At 40.0% G+C, this 20881-nt stretch overlaps 1 protein-coding gene across 1 annotated transcript in view; it reads left to right on the top strand.

Moving 5' to 3' along the window:
- Positions 1-20881, top strand: part of LOC124606459 (aspartate aminotransferase, cytoplasmic-like) — a 109679-nt gene that overhangs the window by 51604 nt on the left and 37194 nt on the right. Inside the window, exons 3-6 of the mRNA XM_047138440.1 lie at positions 2489-2597; positions 2834-3051; positions 3169-3319; positions 3405-3570. Coding sequence (XP_046994396.1) covers positions 2489-2597; positions 2834-3051; positions 3169-3319; positions 3405-3570 — 644 coding nt within the window. The remainder of the gene's footprint in view (positions 1-2488; positions 2598-2833; positions 3052-3168; positions 3320-3404; positions 3571-20881) is intronic.

Here is a 20881-nt window from a genome sequence, read left to right as displayed (position 1 = left end):
AAGACGGTAAATGACAGCATCATCTGCAAACAACCTAAGATGGCTACTCAGATTGTCTCCTATGTCGTTAATATAGATCAGGAACAATAGAGGGCCTATAACACTTCCTTGGGGAACACCGGATATTACTTCTGTTTTACTCAATGACTTTCCATCTATTACTACAAACTGTGACCTTCCTGACAGGAAATCATGAATCCAGTAGCACAACTGAGGCGATACTCCGTAGGCACGCAGTTTGATTAGAAGATACTTGTGAGGAACGGTGTCAAAAGCCTTCTGAAAATCTAAAAATATGGAATCAATTTGACATCCCCTGTCGATAGCAAATATTACTTCATGAGTATAAAGAGCTAATTGTGTTTCACAAGAATGATATTTTCTGAATCCTGAATGGTTAGGCTGTATGGAATGGATTTTTTAATGTGGAATGGATGACAGTTGTCAAAATTTATATACTGTTGGCTGTTGGTGGATTTAATGTAGACAGAGGAGTGGATGGAAACATCAGAGAGGTGGTGGTCAACGTCCAGGAAGGTGACACACTGGGTTGAGAAGGACCAGGTGAAGTGGATGGGAGAGAAGGCGTTGAGGCTATGAAGGAATGGAGATAGTGTGTCTTGGCCCTGAGTCCAGATCATGGAAGATAGCATCAGTGACCTGAATGAGACTAGAGGTTTGGTGTTTTGGGAGGCTAGGAAGAAGGTCTCCTCTAGATGGACCATAAACAGGCTGGTAGAGGAGCATGTCACACTAGTGCCCATTGTTGCCCTGCGGATTTGTTTGTGTACATTCCCTTCCAAGGAGAAGTAGTTTTGAGTTAGGAAAAATTCATTAGGTACGAGGAATCAGGTAGTGGATCTGGAGTCTTAAGGACATTGGGAAAGTTAATGTTAAATAGTGGTAAGACCATGGGCATGAGGGATGTCAGTGTATAGAGAAAGGTGTTGTCAACAGTAATGAGTAGGGATCCAAGAGATAAAGGGGTGGTGGTGGTGGAGAGTTGATGAAGGAAGTCGTCAGTACCTTTGATGTGGAAGGGCAGATTACAGGCAATAGGTTTGGCTGTTGGCAGTCTAGTCCTTCTACACTCCACCAGACAGCGCTCTTCTTTCTCCCCACCTGCATCCTGCTATCCTTCACCTTCCCTGACGCCTCCAGATTGCTTGTAGTCCGAACTGCCATTGATGGTGGTCATGTGTGTGAGAGGTTTGCTAGCTTGTCTGAATTAATGTGTTTCCTTTTCTGAAGAAGGCTTTGGCCGAAAGTTAACAGTCTCTTTGTTGTGCCTGACTGCAATTCAGTGTGTTATCTTTACAGTAAGTAGCAATCTGTCCTTTATCTTATATTATGTGTCAGTTTTCTTATTTACATCTGAAGAGACATTGTGTGAAAAATCAGTGATGTTATAAATCTTGTTTATGTGCCTATCAACAGCTCAGTGCCTCATCATAGTGAGATATCACTCTTACTCATTTTATTATTTCTATTCCACCCAGAAGTTGGCATCATAGTAATGTTTAATAGCAGTCATCCAACATATCTTTCTTGTGGTTTTTTGCCATTAATTGATGTAGGTATTTCACCACAATATATTCCAGCTCCAAGTTGGATGTCAAACACTGTTATCAGCAAGGATTTGTTATCAGAAATATCAAAAGTCTGACTGGAGTACAGACATTAAGCACACAATAACAACAATGTTTGCAGCATTTGAAGAAGCTGGCTGGGTCAGTTGCTGGTTACTGAACACAGCTAGAAACTCAAAAATATATTTCAGTAATTTTAACCAAACTTAACACACACATGACATCATATATAGGAAAAAATAATGACTGGCTAAGACATCCCTAGCTAAAAGTCCCGATACAAGATAAGACTAGGATAAACAAGCAACAGGGTAATGTCAGATAATTAGCTGGTTTTCCATAAATTCCAACATGGAAAAGAACCTCCAATGATGTGTACTGACTCGAAGAAATGATTAGTGCAGAGAAACACTGTACTGCTAACCAACTACCATGACTGATAGTATGAGTATGTTATATTTATCAGAAGAATTTGCTTTATTTATATTCTAAAACACTTCAAATAATCATACTATTGCAACTTTTGACAACTGCAATGATGCTGATGACTAGGGAAAACTGATAATGAGCCTAAATCCACAGTAAACAGTGTTATTGAATACAAACTGACATAAAAATAAATATCACACAATACCACAAAGATTCAATTAGAGAAGTCAGCACACTTACAGAAACATGCAAACAGGTATAACTGCAGCAATTCTACTTCAAATGTTTTTGTTTTGGTTGTTAGTCAGATACTGTTAACTGTGACATTACTGAGAAATACTAGTATTACATATGAACTTCAGTATTTTTTATTAGTATTACTTTTTAAAAAACTGGCAGCTTCAATAGTTGCCACTTTATTTAATACTGCATTTATGTTCAAATACATCTCCAATAATTTTCTTTTCAAGGCATTTGGTGTGCATTCTCTCAGCGGGACAGGGTCACTGAGAATTGGAACAGAGTTCCTATCAAAAATACTAAACTACAACACTGCTTATGTTTCCAACCCATCATGGGGTATGTTGAATTCGACTTTCTTCTAGAAATTTTGTGATACATTTAGGCTTATTACTAAAATCAGAAGAAGATCATGAAACCAATTGACAATTCCTGTACAACAGTTCTAGGTAAATTATTTCATTAAAAATGAAATGAAAAGCAATGTATGTATGAATATTTAATATGTGATAATTAAAACTGTAAGAAACAGATTTTAAAAACCAGTTTAACTGGGTACAAAAATGTAATTTCAGATAACCATCAAAAAATTCTGCACTACTCTGGGTTCGGCGACATTCGGCAGTACCGATACTGGGACCCTGCAACAAGATCCCTGGATATTGATGGACTGATAAATGATCTTTCTACTGCACCAGAACATTCTGTCATTATATTGCATGTTTGTGCTCATAATCCAACTGGTTGTGATCCAACAAAGGAACAGTGGATCAGAATTGCTGATATCATGCAAGTAACTGTCAAAAATTTGCCATCTCACAGAATGCAAAATGTTTCAACATTGATGAAATGATTAATTTTAATAAGTATTTTCTGTAATGTGACCAATTACAAAATTTTATTTGTATAGGAGAGGAAGCTCTTCCCTTACTTTGATGCAGCTTATCTTGGCTTCGCATCTGGGGACCTGGAAGAAGACGCTTGGCCTGTTAGATACTTTGAAGAACGAGGTTTTGAACTGTTTTGTGCACAATCATTTGCAAAGAATTTTGGCCTATACAGTATGTAATGAGCACAATCACTACATAAGAATACAGTTTGTATTTTGGCCTTTTAATGTAAACATCTTTTACCCTATTGTTTTAGGTGAAAGGGTTGGGAATCTTGCAATTGTAGTCAAAAAACCACAAGACAAATTTAAAATACAATCTCAGTTCAATGCTATCATAAGACCTATATATCAGAGCCCTCCAGCTCATGGAGCTCGAGTGGTTAATCACATCCTTAATGATCCAGTCCTCAGTAATGAGTGGTAAGTAGATTTAACTGATAATTTTACTGTTTGTCTGTAGCTGTAGTGCTCAGTTTAAAGACTAATTTGATGCAGCATTTCACACTAGTTCATCTTCTGCAAGTATCTTGATCTCTGTAGAACTATTACAAGCTACATCCATTAGAACTTATTTTCTGTGTTCAGCCTTGGCCACCTTCCACAATTTTTATGCTTGATCACCAAATCCTAAATTAGCTATTACTCAATGTTTCAAGATATTTTCTGTCAGTCAAACCTTTCTTTTGGTCAATTTATGTTATAAAGTTTTTTCTTCCTGATTTGATACCTCTTCACTTGTCACCTGATCTAAACATCTAGTCTTCAGCAATTTTCTGTAATACTGCATTTCAAAATCTTCTATTTTCTTATTGTCTGTAGTGTTTATCATCTAATCTCCATAAAAACACAGTAGAAGCCTGATTTAACACAGTTGTCAGGGGACTGCTTTACTCACACTTTATAGCACATCCGTGGATCACCGAGAATGAGCTGTATAATGACAAACTACGCATAGGAAGTTAGGAAGAACAAATAATGCAGTATTATACAATGAAGTGACAAAAGTCATGGGATACTTCCTAATATAGTGATGGACCTCTTTTCGCCTGGCGTAGTGCAGCAACTCAACATGGCATGGACTCAACATTTATTTGGAAGTACCATGCAGACATATTGAGCCCTGATGCCTCCTCTATAGCCATTCGTAATTGCAGAAGTGTTTCCGCTGTAGAGTTTTGTGCATGAACTGACCTCACGACTATGTCCCATAAATGTTTGATGAGTTCATGTCAGGCACTCTGAGTGGCCAAATCATTTACGCAAATTGTTCAGAATGTTCTCCTAACCAATCATAGCCAATTATGGCCTGGTGACATGGTGCACTGTTGTCCATAAAAATGCCATTGTTATTTGCGAACATGAAGTGCACAAATGGCTGCAAATGATCTCCAAGTAGCTGAACATAACCATCTCCAGTCAATGATCGGTTCAGTTGGGGCAGAGGACTCAGTCCATTCCATGTAAACACAGCCCACACTATTATGGAGCCACCACCAGCTTGCATAGTGCCTTGCTGACAACTTGGGTTCATGGCTTTGTGGGGTCTGCACCACACTCGAACCCTACCATCAGCTCTTACCAACTGAAATCAGGACTCATCTGACTAGCTCATGGCTTTATAGTCGTCTAGAGCCCAATCGATACAGTCATGAGCCCAGGAGAGGTATTGCAGGTGATGTTATGCTGCTAGCAAATCACTTGTGTCAGTCGTCTGCTGCCATAAACCATTAACAACAGATTTCACTACACACTCCTAATTGATATGTTCGACTTGTGTCCCACATTAATTTCTGCAATTATTTCACATAGTGTTGCTTATCTTTTGGCACTGACAACTCTATGCACATCCTGCAGCTCTTGGTCATTAAGTGAACGCTGTCAGCCACTGAGTTGTCCATGGTGAAAGGTAATGCCTGATATTCAGAATTCTTGGCGTACTCTGGACACTGTGGCTCTCAGAATACTGAATTTCCTAATGATTTCTGAAATGAAATGTTCAATGCATCGAGCTCCAACTATCATTCGGCATTCAACACCTGTTAATTTCCGTTGTGCAGCAATAATCGCACTGGAAACCTTTTCACATGAATCACCTGAGTGTAAGTGACAGCTCTGCCAAGATATTGCTCTTTTACACCTTGTGTGCATGATACTACGCCAATATGTATATGTGTTTATTGCTATCTTATGACTTTTGTCACCTCGGTGTACTCTATTCTATTTTAATTTAATGAACATTTGATGGTTAACATTTCAGAAACTTACCAAATAGGGTACAGCAATTGGGCAAACTTCACTCAAACATCGCCCAAACAGTAATCCGAGTTTCAATACAGTATATAAAGTACACTCTCAAATACAACAATAACAGAAGGAAAGTTGCTACTCACCATATAGCGGAGATGTTGAGCTGCGATAGGCACACTAGAAAGATTCACACAATCATAGCTTTCGGCCATTAAGGCCTTTGTCAGCAGTAACACACGCACACACACACACACACACACACACACACACACACACACACACACACACACACAAAAAGTGCAAGTGCAACTTTCACACACATCTGCAGTCTCAGAGAGCTGAAACTACATTGCGAGCAGCAGCACCAGTGCATGATGGGAGTGGCGACTGGGTGGGGTTAAGGAGGAGGCTGGGGCGGGGAGGGATAGTATGGTGGGAGTGGCGGACAGTGAAGTGTTGCACTTTAGACGGAGGGTAGGGAAGAAGGTGCGGAGGGGGGTGGGGGTAAGTAGTGGAAAGGAGATAAATAAAAATAAAAGAAAAGAAATTAAAAGACTGGGTGTGGTGGTGAAATGACGGCTGTGTAGTTCTGAAATGGGAACAGGGAGGGGCCTGGATGGGTGAGGACAGTGACTAACGAAGGCTGAGGCCAGGAGGGTTACGGGAACATAGGATGTATTGCAGGGAAAGTTCCCACCTGTGCAATTCAGATAAGCTGGTGTTGCAGGGAAGGATTCATATGGCACATGTTGTGAAGCAGTCACTGAGATGAGGGATATCATGTTAGGCAGCGTGTTCAGCTACAGGGTGGTCCACTTGTTTTTTGGCCACAGTTTGTCGGTGGCCATTCATGCAGACAGACAGCTGGTTGGTTGTCATGCCTACATAGAATGCTGCACAGTGGTTGAAGCTTAGCTTGTACATCACATGACTGGTTTCACAAGTAGCCCTGCCTTTGATATGATAGGTAATGTTAGTGACCGGACTGGAGTAGGTGGTGGTAGGAGGATGTATGGGACAGATATTGCATCTAGGTCTATTACAGGAACATGAACCATGAGGTAAGAGATTGGGAGCAGGGGTTGTGTAAGGTTGGATGAGTATATTGTGTAGGTTCGGTGGACGGCGGAATACCACAGTAGGTGGGGTGGGAAGGATTGTGGGTAAGACATTTCTCATTTCAGGGCACAACGAGAGGTAATCGAAACCCTGGCGGAGAATGTAATTCAGTTGCTCCAGTCCCACGTGGCACTGAGTTATGAGGGGAATCCTCCTCTGTGGCCGGGCTGTAGGACTTTGGGAGGTGGTGGGAGACTGGAAAGACAAGGCACGGGAGATTTGTTTTTGTACAAGGATGGGAGGATAATTACAGTCAGTGAAGGCTTCAGTGAGACCCTCGGTATATTTAGAGAGGGACTGCTCATCACTGCAGATGCAACGACCACGGGTGGCTGGGCTGTATGGAAAAGACTTCTTGGTATGAAACGGGTGGCAGCTGTCAAAGTGGAGGCATTGCTGGTGGTTAGTAGGTTTGATATGGACGGTGGTACTGATGTAACCATCTCTGAGGCAGAGGTCAACATCTAGGAAGGTGGCTTGTTGGGTTGAGTAGGACCAGGTGAAGCAAATGGGAGAGAAGTTGTTGAGGTTTTGGAGGAATGTGAATAAGGTGTCCTCACCTTCAATCCAGATAGCAAAGATGTCATCAATGAATCTGAACCAGGTGAGGGGTTTAGGATTCTGGGTTTTTAGGAAGGATTTGTCTAGATGGCCCATGAATAGGTTAGCATAGGAGGTGCCATGCGGGTACCCATGGCCGTACTGTGTATTTGTTTGTAGGTAATGCCTTCAAAGGAGAAGTAATTGTGGGTGAGGATATAGTTGGTTATGGAGACTAGGAAGGAGGTTGTTGGTTTGGAACCCATAGGGCATCTGGAAAGGTAGTGTTCGATAGCAGTAAGGCCATGGGCATTAGGCATGTTAGCAGGGCACCGTGTAGGAAAGGGAGAGGAGCTGTGGAGAGTTGGTCGAGGAAATGGTTGGTATCTTTTATATAGGAGGATAGGTTCCGGATAATAGGTTGAAGGTGTCGGTCTACGAGAGCAGAGATTCTCTCAGTGAGGGCACAGTAACTGGCCACAATGGGGCATCCTGGGTGGTTGGGTTTATGGACTTCAGGAAGCATGTAGAAGGTGGGACTGCGGGGAGTGGTAGGAGTAAGTAGAGAGATTGACTCTGGGGAGAAGTTCTGGGATGGGCCTAACGATTTGAGTAGTGACTGGAGATCCTGCTGGATTGCTGGAATGGGATCACTGTTGCATGGTTTATAGGTGGAAGTATCTGACAGCTGACAGAGTCCTTCTGCCACGTAATTCTTGCGGTTCAAAACTACGGTGGTGGTGCCATTGTGTGCAGGTAGGATTATAAGATTGGCATCAGTTTTTAGATGGTGGACTGCGGTTGTTTCTGCAGATGTAAGGTTAGTATGCATGTTGAGGCAAGGTTCGAAGATAAGAAATACTGGAAAGTTAACAGGGGGTGGTTTGGAGGCAGTGGGAGTGGATCACGGTTGGATGGAGGAGTGAACTGAGATAGGCAAGGTTCATTGTTGGTCTTTGGTTGAGTCTGATTGGTCGGGTTGGTGGCGAAAAAGTGTTTCCGCTGTAGGGACTGGGAGAAGGTCTTTAACTAGTCCTGCATGGTTGAATTGGGGGGTGGGGCAAAAGGTGAGGCCTTTGGAAAGGACTGATATTTCTTTGGGACTAAGGATTCTGGAGGAAAGGTTCATGACAGTGTTGCAGGTCTGTTTGGGATTTGAGTTCTTTGTGGTGGTGGTGGTGGTGGTGATGGTGGGGATGGAGGTGGGGAGGGGGAGGGGATTTCGGAGGGTGGGATAAATGTAGTAGGTTTGTCTGCTATGAGGGGGTGTGGGGGAGGTTTGGAGGTTGTTGTAGAAGTGGTGGACAGTGGTACTTCGAGGCAGGAGTAGGAAATGAGCAGGATGGAGAGCTTTTTGAGGTGGTGTTGTGCATGTTGGTCAAGTTCCTGCAGGGCAAGAATTTCAATGTGTGTTATGGGTTCCAGGAATCTGGGATTACATAGCAGGAGAATTTTGCGGATGGAGAGAAGGTACTGCAAGGAGGATTGGGTTTGGTTGATATGGTTTTGCAGGACTTTGTTGGTGAGGGCTAAGGATTGGCGGAATCTGAACAGGTGGAGGTCATTGTGGAAGGAGGGGGGGCAACCAGAGATGGGTAATTTGATGGTAAGACATTAGGGGGAGATTTCATGAGCTAAGCAACAACGCAGGAACAGTATGTGGGACCGGGATCTGGCTAGGGATAAGGAAACTTTTCTGTATTGACTCAGATGGAAGGAGCAAGGACCCATGGTGGTGCAAAAATGCGAAAAAATACATAAGAAAGTAGAATTACGTCCAAAGAAATACGCAAAAATACACGCAATTACGTGTGAAAAGTACGAAATGGATGCACAGGGGAAAAAAGAGATGAAATCTGAGGAAGACGACGGTAGTGGAAGCCGAAAACGACTAAAATTGGCGAGAAGTCACAAAGGTCAAAGTAGAGAATAACCAATCATTAATAAATATATTACTGTGGGTCGCAAGTTTGAGGGCGGATAAGCATAGAGAAGGGGGAAGGCAGATGTGACTGGATGAGGTGGATTTAGTGGGTGCGAACAGGGATAGAACGGACAAAGTGTGGGGGGCGGGGAGGGGTTCATAGTTAAGAGATGTAAGATCTTGTGGCACCGGAAAAGTGCGGGAGATAACACGCAAAAAATGTGGGAGATGACACAGGGAGCGTGATCAGTTTGAAGGTATAGGCTTATTTATATCGGCGGAAGTAATGTGGGGAAAAAGATGCGGCACCAACAATCAGCGTGTTCTTGCCGCCGTATGTTGCGCGCTGCTGAGTCCGTTGATACAGTGTGCCTCATATGTTGTGCGTGCAGTGCGGTTCACAAGTCAATAAGAGAAACACAGGAAAGAAAAGAAAGAAGGATGGACACTGAGTATAGCGACGTAAAAGAAAGTAGTTACAAAGGAAAACAACACAGGATTAGGCTCGAAGAGAAGCCGTCAGGCAAAATTCAAACAAAGGAAATTCCAGGATGGAATGTAACAATAAGAGAAGGAAAGTTGCTACTCACCATATAGCGGAGATGCTGAGCCGCGATAGGCACGATAAAAAGATGCACACAATTATAGCTTTCGGCCATTAAGGCCTTTGTCAGCAGTAGACACACATACACATGCGCACACATACACTCGCGCAAGCGCAACTTGCACACAAACCTGCAGTCTCAGAGAGCTGAAACTACACTGCTCTACCGTATCTTCCTTCGCCGTCGGCGTTGTCGTGGTTACCGTGAGACACCGTTATACCAAGAGGAAAGGCGTGTCGATCTTAGAGCATGAGATATGATGACCTTAAGCCATAGACAACACACAACGGTCACGGTAGCACCTGATTCCAGAATAGCTGCAGTAGTTAAGATCTACGAACTATCCCCTGTTGACCAGGTCCCCAAAACTTAACTCGTAACGAGATCCCTTCAAAGCAAATTGTCATAACGATCGTCTATAAAGGCTTCGTACAACGAGAATAAATGTTACAGTTTATGGAATAATAACAGATACGACCAAACTGTCTTGTCTCTTCTGCTTTATTTAACATAACTTCGTTCACAGTTTCATTTCGCATTCACCACTCATTCACCGAAACCCTTTGATGAACAGTTTTGGTTGCTTAACACCAACAGTCAATGATAATGATACAGCTTTTCTCCTTTTTATAAATTGAACCCCGCTCTCCGTGATATAATAAAAAAAACCGGTCTCAATAACGTGTGCCTCGTGAGACGCGAATAGACTTATCCTGGAATTGACCGCCCTGTAGGTGTACTCAATTTAATGACCACACTTCACTGTCGGCTATTTCGCGTAACTGAATGTCCATTCGTTAATCTGATTATACACTGTAGCTATTTAAAATTCGCCCCTATATTTTCCACAACGCACAATTAGCACTTCGTTACTGGTTTTCTTTTTTTTCTTCTAAGAGTAAACGGAAAAAAAAGACGACGTATCATCGGCTTAGTCGATATAAAGCAAAACACCTTAATATGTCCAATTTTACCTCTTCATATAGGATCAGCTACCTTACTCATTAATTTATTACATATTATTTCCAATAATGCTAAACAGGTATCGCCGTTATATTTTAATTGTATTCAAAAGCATGTTACTACTATTATGACCGACCAAATCATAACAAATCGCGCGGCGTGCGTTTTTAACGATAACTTTACGCTATTCAAGTTCCGTTACAGCTGTCTTGACTCGTAATGTTACACGGCCTCCCAGACTGTGATGTCTTGAAGAGGGTTCCAGACAGAACAGGCTTATTTTTTTTTTTTTGTGTACTGTGACAGGAGAGGGTATTTGTTTCGGCGAATACACTCACTCTCAGATTCACTCAACAAGTCAGTACATACATTCTACAATATTTAAGTTGAGTTAATGGGCCTAGACAAAATGCCCTTAACTAAATTTCACATTTGTTTATAGGTTGTCTTAGAAACACTTCACACTAATCACTTCATATTCACACCACATTTTTTTTTCTTGGATGAAGCCCTCAGTTCTTCAACCGACTGTGCAAGGCAGGGATCACAGCCGGGTTCGACAATTGGCATCCTAGGTCAAAACCCTTATCAGGCCACTTGTTTAACCAGAGAGGATTTGGTCCTTTTCTTTTCCTCTTAATTCCACTTTTAAATCATCCATCCTCGCTGTTCGGTGAGAGGATAAATCGTATTTCAGCGTCGTCATTGCTGCTGATACCAAGAAGGTATCTCATGGAAATCGTCGGTACATTTTTTAATTTTCTTTGTAAGTTAGTATAAGTACGTATTTATCCATGGGTGCTTTTATTTAGTCCACTGAGTGTAGTCTTGGTATCATTCAGTGTTTCTTGAATCTATATTTTGCTCATTATTGATAATACTTCTTCAGGTCTATGTGAGGGAACAAGCCCTTAATTACATCAGTATCACAATCTGCCAGGAGGTAGCTCCCTTCATGAGGTATTTTCATTATTTTATATGGACCTGTATATAAATATTGCCATTTCTTATTCAGTCTTTTCCTGGTTGATGCTTTTGGGTGATTTCTCAATAAAATTTCTTCCCCTACATCATATGTGACTACTTTCTTCACATTTTTATCAAAACGGGTTTTTCTCAATTGTGCTTGATGCTTCAGGTTTTCGTAGACCTTCTTCACCATATCTTCTTTCTTGGTAATCTTTTGTTCTATCGCAGGTAATTTCTTCATCCATTCTGGCACAATACTTTCACCAAATACTATTTGGTTAGGTGAATAACCTGTCGATAAGTGTGGTAAGTCATTATACACTTTCTCAAATTCATAAATCCAATCGATCCATTTATAATGTTGTTTGGGTATGTACGTCCGTAAAAATCGGTTCAACTCTCGGAAGATTCTTTCAACCGGATTTCCACAAGGGTAAAATCTTGAGATGTAAATGTGCTGGATTCCTTGTTCTTTCATAGTGTCTCTCCATACTTTGCTTGTATAATAAGCAGCGTTGTCTGTCAAGATCGTTATAGGTTTGCCAAGCTCGGTTATATAGTTGTTGATAAATTTGCGTAACATGGGTCGAACGTGGAGATTTTTCAAAGGATATAATTTCACATATTTTGAAAAGAGATCATAGAAAGCCAATACATATTTGAACCGTCCACGTGTCATGGGACATGGCCCACAGACGTCACATGACACCAACATTAAAGGTTGTTGTGGGATGATAGGATGTAATTCTATCTTCCGACAATAGTTTATGGGTTTCGCCTTCTGACATATTTTGCACTTCTTAATAATATTTGTAGCTATACGTCCCAAATTTGGATGATAGCAGTATTGTGCTATTTTGGCTGTACATTTAGCGGCACCAAAATGACCCCAATTCAAGTGAGTGTACCATACTAGTGATTCTAAATATTTATTTGGAACAAAAACTTTCCAAACATCTTCTTCATCCTTCCTCCGATACAATATTCCGGATTTTAATTGATACTGTTCTTGAGAGTGACTTAGCGTTTTGCTTTCAACAGCATGCCTAATGGCTTTCCACAACTTATCATCTTCTTGCAGTTGTGGAAGACTTCAAGATAGCTGTGAAATCTGCCTCTCACAATATTACCTTGATAAATTCATGACTTTAAAGTCAATAGTCCGTTCTTCACACTCGTCGTCATTCTTTCTTTTCGGTAGTCTTGAAAGAGCATCGGCTATGATGTTGTCTTTCCCTCTGATGTATTTGAGCGTAATATCATATTCTTGCTGTAGCAAGGCCCACCGGGTTAAACGTGAATGGAACATCCTTCCTGTTAAAATAAAAGATAAAGCTTTGTGGTCGCAGAATACAATGATCTTCTTTCCATATACAAAATAGCGAAACTTTCTAAGGGACCAGACCACGGCCAGTACTTCCAATTCAGTAGTACAATATGCACGTTCACAGCTAGAGAGTGTTCTGCTGGCAAACCCAATTATCTTGATGGTACTGATATCTTCTGGATTGTCCATCTGGAAAAGAGTGGCACCCAATCCTGTTTCAGAAGCATCCGCAGCAATATAAAAATCTTGATCAAGTCTCGGATGATGTAACAGTGGAGCATTAGTCAAAGCATTGCGGATGTTATCAAAAGCTTGCGTGCATTCGGAATTACAGTCCCATATGACATTTTTTCTTAACAGCCGTAACAAACAGTCTTGGCTTACTAACTGATTGGGTAAAAATCGTCGAAAAAATGAAACTAAGCCAATAAATGACTTTAATTCCGTTCTATTCTTTGGATAAGCACATCTGTTAATCGCATCCATCTTTTTAGGATTTGGTTTTATCCCTTCAGGAGTGATTATATGTCCAAGAAATTTCAATTGGTTATGAGCAAACTTGGATTTGCTCAAATTTACAGTAACTCCGTATTCCAAAAATTTCGCAAAAACTCTTCTTAATAAGTTCAAATGTTCCTCCCAAGTTTCAGAAGCAATTAGCAAATCATCCACATATAAAGTAACTTCATTCAAAAGGTCTCTGCCCAGTACGGTATCTAATGCCGATATGAAAACACCACCGCTTATTTTCAACCCAAATGGCATGACAGTAAACTGGTAACTTCGGCCCAGAAAAACAAATGCAGTATATTTTCTAGATTCTTTCGATATTCTAGTTTGCCAATATGAACTACGCATATCCAAAGAAGTTAAGAAGCGGGCACCATAAAACTTTTGTACTAACTCTTCTAGGTTCTCCGGTCGCGTTTGTACAGGTATAATGATCTTATTGATCTCTCTGGCATCCAACACCAATCTGATGTCACCATTGGGTTTAATTACCGCCACAAGAGGGTTACAATATTCAGAATCTGAGGGCTCAATAATACCCCATTCTAACATTTTATTGATTTCCTTTCTGACTACTTCTTTCTTTGTCCATGGGATAGAATAGGAAGTACGACAAAAGGGTTTATGTGCATACGTCTTTATATGGTATTCAAAGTCTTTTATTATACCCGGACGTTTACTAAAAATCGACTGATACGCTTCCAACAAGTAGTACAGTTCATCCCTTTGAATAACAGATAAATATTCTGATTCTAACACCTTTTCCTGCAATGACACTTTATCCATCATTTCTTCAGAACATTCAATAAGGCATATATCATACACATTTTCATCATCCATACTGACATATTTTACCATTAGATTCATACACAATTGATTTGGAATTACTCGGCCCTTTCTCAGGGTGGCTGTCAAAACATTACCATTGGAATTAAATATACATTCACCTTTCTCTAAATTAATGATTGCACCGGTCTCACATAAAAAATCCAAACCCCAGATACATGGTACTGTCATTTTAGGAACAACCAGGAATGTACTTTCTATTTGAGCCCCCCGTATTGTAACGTCAAAGTACCTGTTTCACAACTTTTTGCATTTTTGCGCTGAACGCGCCAGACACGGTACATCCTGTGATAGGAAAAGTGGGCATTTTTACCCCTCGGCTTATCTGTTTTAAACAGTCCAACGTCATGACACTAATAGTTGCTCCAGTATCAATTAATATTTCAACATCAACATTATTTATACTTGTTGGAATTATTGCCTGTAAAATTTGTCCACATTTATTAGAAACTTCAGGTTTTTCTTCAATTAATTCATTCCTTATATCCTGATCATTATTGTACCTTAATACTCTCAGTTCAAATTGATGCCTGCCTTCCTTCTCCTTTCCAGTCATCCTAGGAAGGCATTTGGTGACTGGTATTAGTTTAATCTATCTCGTTGAGTCATCGGTGGGGGTTCATGAACTTCCACAATCCGTACAGTACGATCCGAGTTGTGGTATTCACCCCGTCGCACATTGGATTCACCCCGTCGCACATTGGAGGCTCCTTCGCCCATTGGTATAACTCCTTGTGCTGGATGAGGACTCGAGGCATTTGTTTCATCCTGCCGATGAACATTATGCTTCGAATTATCTTCCCAAGGTCGAATGCAATTAGGTTCATCACTTGGGTACCTGTTACTCTTATTAATATCACTACTATGCACATTCACGTCACCACATCGAGGTTTACCTCTAGTACAGTAAGTATCTCTTCTATATTTATTATAATCATTGTTTTTATTGCAACCATAGGATGAAGATTGTCCACGCTCCTGTGATGCGGGTTTGACCTGGTTTTCGGTATTATTATTATCATACGTTAAATTATTATTATAATTATTCGTATTACTATGAGTGTGAGTCGACATTTGATTACTGCTCATTTGTCTTGCGTCTTCCATAATCATATCTATAGAGTCAATCACCGACAAGAATTGTTCTACGTCGTGGTCAGGAACATTTATTAACTTTTCACGTATATTTATGGGCAACCTTCCCTTCAAAATTCTGATCACTTCCTTGTGAGAAATTGGATCACTCCAATAACGTGTCTTATTTATGTACTTCTCAAAATATTGCCTTAAAGTACTCCTTTTACTGTTAAAATACTCAGGTTGGTAAACCTCTTTTCTTAATTTCTCTTGTTTACTCGACGACCAGTATTTAGCCAAAAAAAGTTGTTCAAACTCAGCGCAAGTATGGCAACTTTCACTTACTTCGGCGGCCCATAATGCGGCTTCTCCGGTAATTTTGGATACTATAAATTGAAGTCGGTCGTGTTCTGACCAGCTACGCGGAAATATTCTTTTGAAATTATTGATAAAGATTTTCGGATGCAGGTTGTTCTTTTCAGTGGAGAATGTTGGGAATTGTCTACTTTCAAAAATGCTGTTCTCCACCTTTAAAGAAGACAAATATCCTCGCTGACCAAAAGAATCATCAACTTCCCAATGCAAATTTTCACCACAATTGTACTTCGTATTATCACATGTTCGGTTGTTTTTCGACCTATTCTCCGAACGTTCGTCCTCTGTCAACAACTTTTGTGATGATTTTCGTTCTAACTCCGCCAATTTATGATTGGTTTCCTTTTGCCATTTAGGTAACTCATCAACTATTTTGTCTTTTATTTTCTGAAATTCGCTAGTGAAGAGCTTAATTAATTCATCATTTCTACTTAGGTGCTCATTGATATTTTCATTTGGCTGGGATCCAATAGTAGTCTTAACCTTGTCTACAATTTCATTTCCTTTTATTTCTATCCATTCAGATAGATCTTCGTCAAGTCTTTTAGTTTGATCTACTAAATACTTGTCAATCCCCTTACGAGCATCAGACTCAAACTCGACTATTTGTTTCGAAAGCTCTTCTATCTGTGCGCTAGCATTGAAACAGCTGCTTTCACACTTAACCATCCTATTGGACAGGCCATCATAACTCTTCGAAACTACCTCATATTTCTTTTCTACGTCATGAAGTTTTCCCATTAAATTATTATATTGCCTTTCTAAGGTGTTAGAAAACTCTACATCTAGTTCTCCAAATTTCGCATTTAATTGAGTCTCCCAGTCCGCCTTTAATTCTTTCTTAGTATTTTCCAGTTTATAATCAAAGGTGTTCAGTTTGCTTTCCAAAGAATCCATTTTAACTTCTAATGAACCAAATTTGGCCTCAAATTTTTCATTTAACTTTTGATTGTCCTCTTTTAATTGCTTATTATCTTTTTCTAGTGAACCAAGTCTTCCATTCATTACACCCATTTCATATCAAACATTATGTGATTAATATTTCCATTTTGAGGATAAACTTGCTGATCTACTTCCGAAACCTCAAGATCTTTATGTTCTCCCACGCTGCTTACCTTACTTATCATTGTATTTGAATCTCCTAACGGCTCTAAATCAATAACTGTATTATTATCTGTACATGTCTCCTGTCCCACATTGAGCTCATGGGATGCATCATCCCTTTCCTCTTCACTTTCCTCTCTCTCTCTACTCATTACTCTACTCAACTGCACATTATCATGTATTCTTTTCGTTCGTTTTGACATGATTATTCACTACCAAGACATACGCTTATTTTCACTATGTATTTATATATATTTATCTACCGAAATCACAAGTCTCAGCTTCCTTTTTTGTTTTATAATTATACAGTTATTTTAATCATACCTGGTAGTATCGCTCACTTTTAGCGATTATTGAAGAATACCTCTTTCATTGGACAGACTCACTGGCTGCTACAATATTTTCCAACTCTAGGGTTCGTGAATCCGGATGACACTCGACTCGATGCAGCAATCCTCCTCGATCGAGCCGCACGTTGTGGCGCCACTTCTACCGTATCTTCCTTCGCCGTCGGCGTTGTCGTGGTTACCGTGAGACACCGTTATACCAAGAGGAAAGGCGTGTCGATCTTAGAGCATGAGATATGATGACCTTAAGCCATAGACAACACACAACGGTCACGGTAGCACCTGATTCCAGAATAGCTGCAGTAGTTAAGATCTACGAACTATCCCCTGTTGACCAGGTCCCCAAAACTTAACTCGTAACGAGATCCCTTCAAAGCAAATTGTCATAACGATCGTCTATAAAGGCTTCGTACAACGAGAATAAATGTTACAGTTTATGGAATAATAACAGATACGACCAAACTGTCTTGTCTCTTCTGCTTTATTTAACATAACTTCGTTCACAGTTTCATTTCGCATTCACCACTCATTCACCGAAACCCTTTGATGAACAGTTTTGGTTGCTTAACACCAACAGTCAATGATAATGATACAGCTTTTCTCCTTTTTATAAATTGAACCCCGCTCTCCGTGATATAATAAAAAAAACCGGTCTCAATAACGTGTGCCTCGTGAGACGCGAATAGACTTATCCTGGAATTGACCGCCCTGTAGGTGTACTCAATTTAATGACCACACTTCACTGTCGGCTATTTCGCGTAACTGAATGTCCATTCGTTAATCTGATTATACACTGTAGCTATTTAAAATTCGCCCCTATATTTTCCACAACGCACAATTAGCACTTCGTTACTGGTTTTCTTTTTTTTCTTCTAAGAGTAAACGGAAAAAAAAGACGACGTATCATCGGCTTAGTCGATATAAAGCAAAACACCTTAATATGTCCAATTTTACCTCTTCATATAGGATCAGCTACCTTACTCATTAATTTATTACATATTATTTCCAATAATGCTAAACAGGTATCGCCGTTATATTTTAATTGTATTCAAAAGCATGTTACTACTATTATGACCGACCAAATCATAACAAATCGCGCGGCGTGCGTTTTTAACGATAACTTTACGCTATTCAAGTTCCGTTACAGCTGTCTTGACTCGTAATGTTACACGGCCTCCCAGACTGTGATGTCTTGAAGAGGGTTCCAGACAGAACAGGCTTATTTTTTTTTTTTTGTGTACTGTGACAGGAGAGGGTATTTGTTTCGGCGAATACACTCACTCTCAGATTCACTCAACAAGTCAGTACATACATTCTACAATATTTAAGTTGAGTTAATGGGCCTAGACAAAATGCCCTTAACTAAATTTCACATTTGTTTATAGGTTGTCTTAGAAACACTTCACACTAATCACTTCATATTCACACCACATTTTTTTTTCTTGGATGAAGCCCTCAGTTCTTCAACCGACTGTGCAAGGCAGGGATCACAGCCGGGTTCGACAATTGGCATCCTAGGTCAAAACCCTTATCAGGCCACTTGTTTAACCAGAGAGGATTTGGTCCTTTTCTTTTCCTCTTAATTCCACTTTTAAATCATCCATCCTCGCTGTTCGGTGAGAGGATAAATCGTATTTCAGCGTCGTCATTGCTGCTGATACCAAGAAGGTATCTCATGGAAATCGTCGGTACATTTTTTAATTTTCTTTGTAAGTTAGTATAAGTACGTATTTATCCATGGGTGCTTTTATTTAGTCCACTGAGTGTAGTCTTGGTATCATTCAGTGTTTCTTGAATCTATATTTTGCTCATTATTGATAATACTTCTTCAGGTCTATGTGAGGGAACAAGCCCTTAATTACATCAGTATCACAATCTGCCAGGAGGTAGCTCCCTTCATGAGGTATTTTCATTATTTTATATGGACCTGTATATAAATATTGCCATTTCTTATTCAGTCTTTTCCTGGTTGATGCTTTTGGGTGATTTCTCAATAAAATTTCTTCCCCTACATCATATGTGACTACTTTCTTCACATTTTTATCAAAACGGGTTTTTCTCAATTGTGCTTGATGCTTCAGGTTTTCGTAGACCTTCTTCACCATATCTTCTTTCTTGGTAATCTTTTGTTCTATCGCAGGTAATTTCTTCATCCATTCTGGCACAATACTTTCACCAAATACTATTTGGTTAGGTGAATAACCTGTCGATAAGTGTGGTAAGTCATTATACACTTTCTCAAATTCATAAATCCAATCGATCCATTTATAATGTTGTTTGGGTATGTACGTCCGTAAAAATCGGTTCAACTCTCGGAAGATTCTTTCAACCGGATTTCCACAAGGGTAAAATCTTGAGATGTAAATGTGCTGGATTCCTTGTTCTTTCATAGTGTCTCTCCATACTTTGCTTGTATAATAAGCAGCGTTGTCTGTCAAGATCGTTATAGGTTTGCCAAGCTCGGTTATATAGTTGTTGATAAATTTGCGTAACATGGGTCGAACGTGGAGATTTTTCAAAGGATATAATTTCACATATTTTGAAAAGAGATCATAGAAAGCCAATACATATTTGAACCGTCCACGTGTCATGGGACATGGCCCACAGACGTCACATGACACCAACATTAAAGGTTGTTGTGGGATGATAGGATGTAATTCTATCTTCCGACAATAGTTTATGGGTTTCGCCTTCTGACATATTTTGCACTTCTTAATAATATTTGTAGCTATACGTCCCAAATTTGGATGATAGCAGTATTGTGCTATTTTGGCTGTACATTTAGCGGCACCAAAATGACCCCAATTCAAGTGAGTGTACCATACTAGTGATTCTAAATATTTATTTGGAACAAAAACTTTCCAAACATCTTCTTCATCCTTCCTCCGATACAATATTCCGGATTTTAATTGATACTGTTCTTGAGAGTGACTTAGCGTTTTGCTTTCAACAGCATGCCTAATGGCTTTCCACAACTTATCATCTTCTTGCAGTTGTGGAAGACTTCAAGATAGCTGTGAAATCTGCCTCTCACAATATTACCTTGATAAATTCATGACTTTAAAGTCAATAGTCCGTTCTTCACACTCGTCGTCATTCTTTCTTTTCGGTAGTCTTGAAAGAGCATCGGCTATGATGTTGTCTTTCCCTCTGATGTATTTGAGCGTAATATCATATTCTTGCTGTAGCAAGGCCCACCGGGTTAAACGTGAATGGAACATCCTTCCTGTTAAAATAAAAGATAAAGCTTTGTGGTCGCAGAATACAATGATCTTCTTTCCATATACAAAATAGCGAAACTTTCTAAGGGACCAGACCACGGCCAGTACTTCCAATTCAGTAGTACAATATGCACGTTCACAGCTAGAGAGTGTTCTGCTGGCAAACCCAATTATCTTGATGGTACTGATATCTTCTGGATTGTCCATCTGGAAAAGAGTGGCACCCAATCCTGTTTCAGAAGCATCCGCAGCAATATAAAAATCTTGATCAAGTCTCGGATGATGTAACAGTGGAGCATTAGTCAAAGCATTGCGGATGTTATCAAAAGCTTGCGTGCATTCGGAATTACAGTCCCATATGACATTTTTTCTTAACAGCCGTAACAAACAGTCTTGGCTTACTAACTGATTGGGTAAAAATCGTCGAAAAAATGAAACTAAGCCAATAAATGACTTTAATTCCGTTCTATTCTTTGGATAAGCACATCTGTTAATCGCATCCATCTTTTTAGGATTTGGTTTTATCCCTTCAGGAGTGATTATATGTCCAAGAAATT

The sequence above is a fragment of the Schistocerca americana genome, chromosome 3 (assembly GCF_021461395.2).
Source record: "Schistocerca americana isolate TAMUIC-IGC-003095 chromosome 3, iqSchAmer2.1, whole genome shotgun sequence".
In the NCBI taxonomy this organism is placed as follows: Eukaryota; Metazoa; Arthropoda; class Insecta; order Orthoptera; family Acrididae; genus Schistocerca; species Schistocerca americana.
This window is presented reverse-complemented; position numbering and strand designations above follow the sequence as displayed.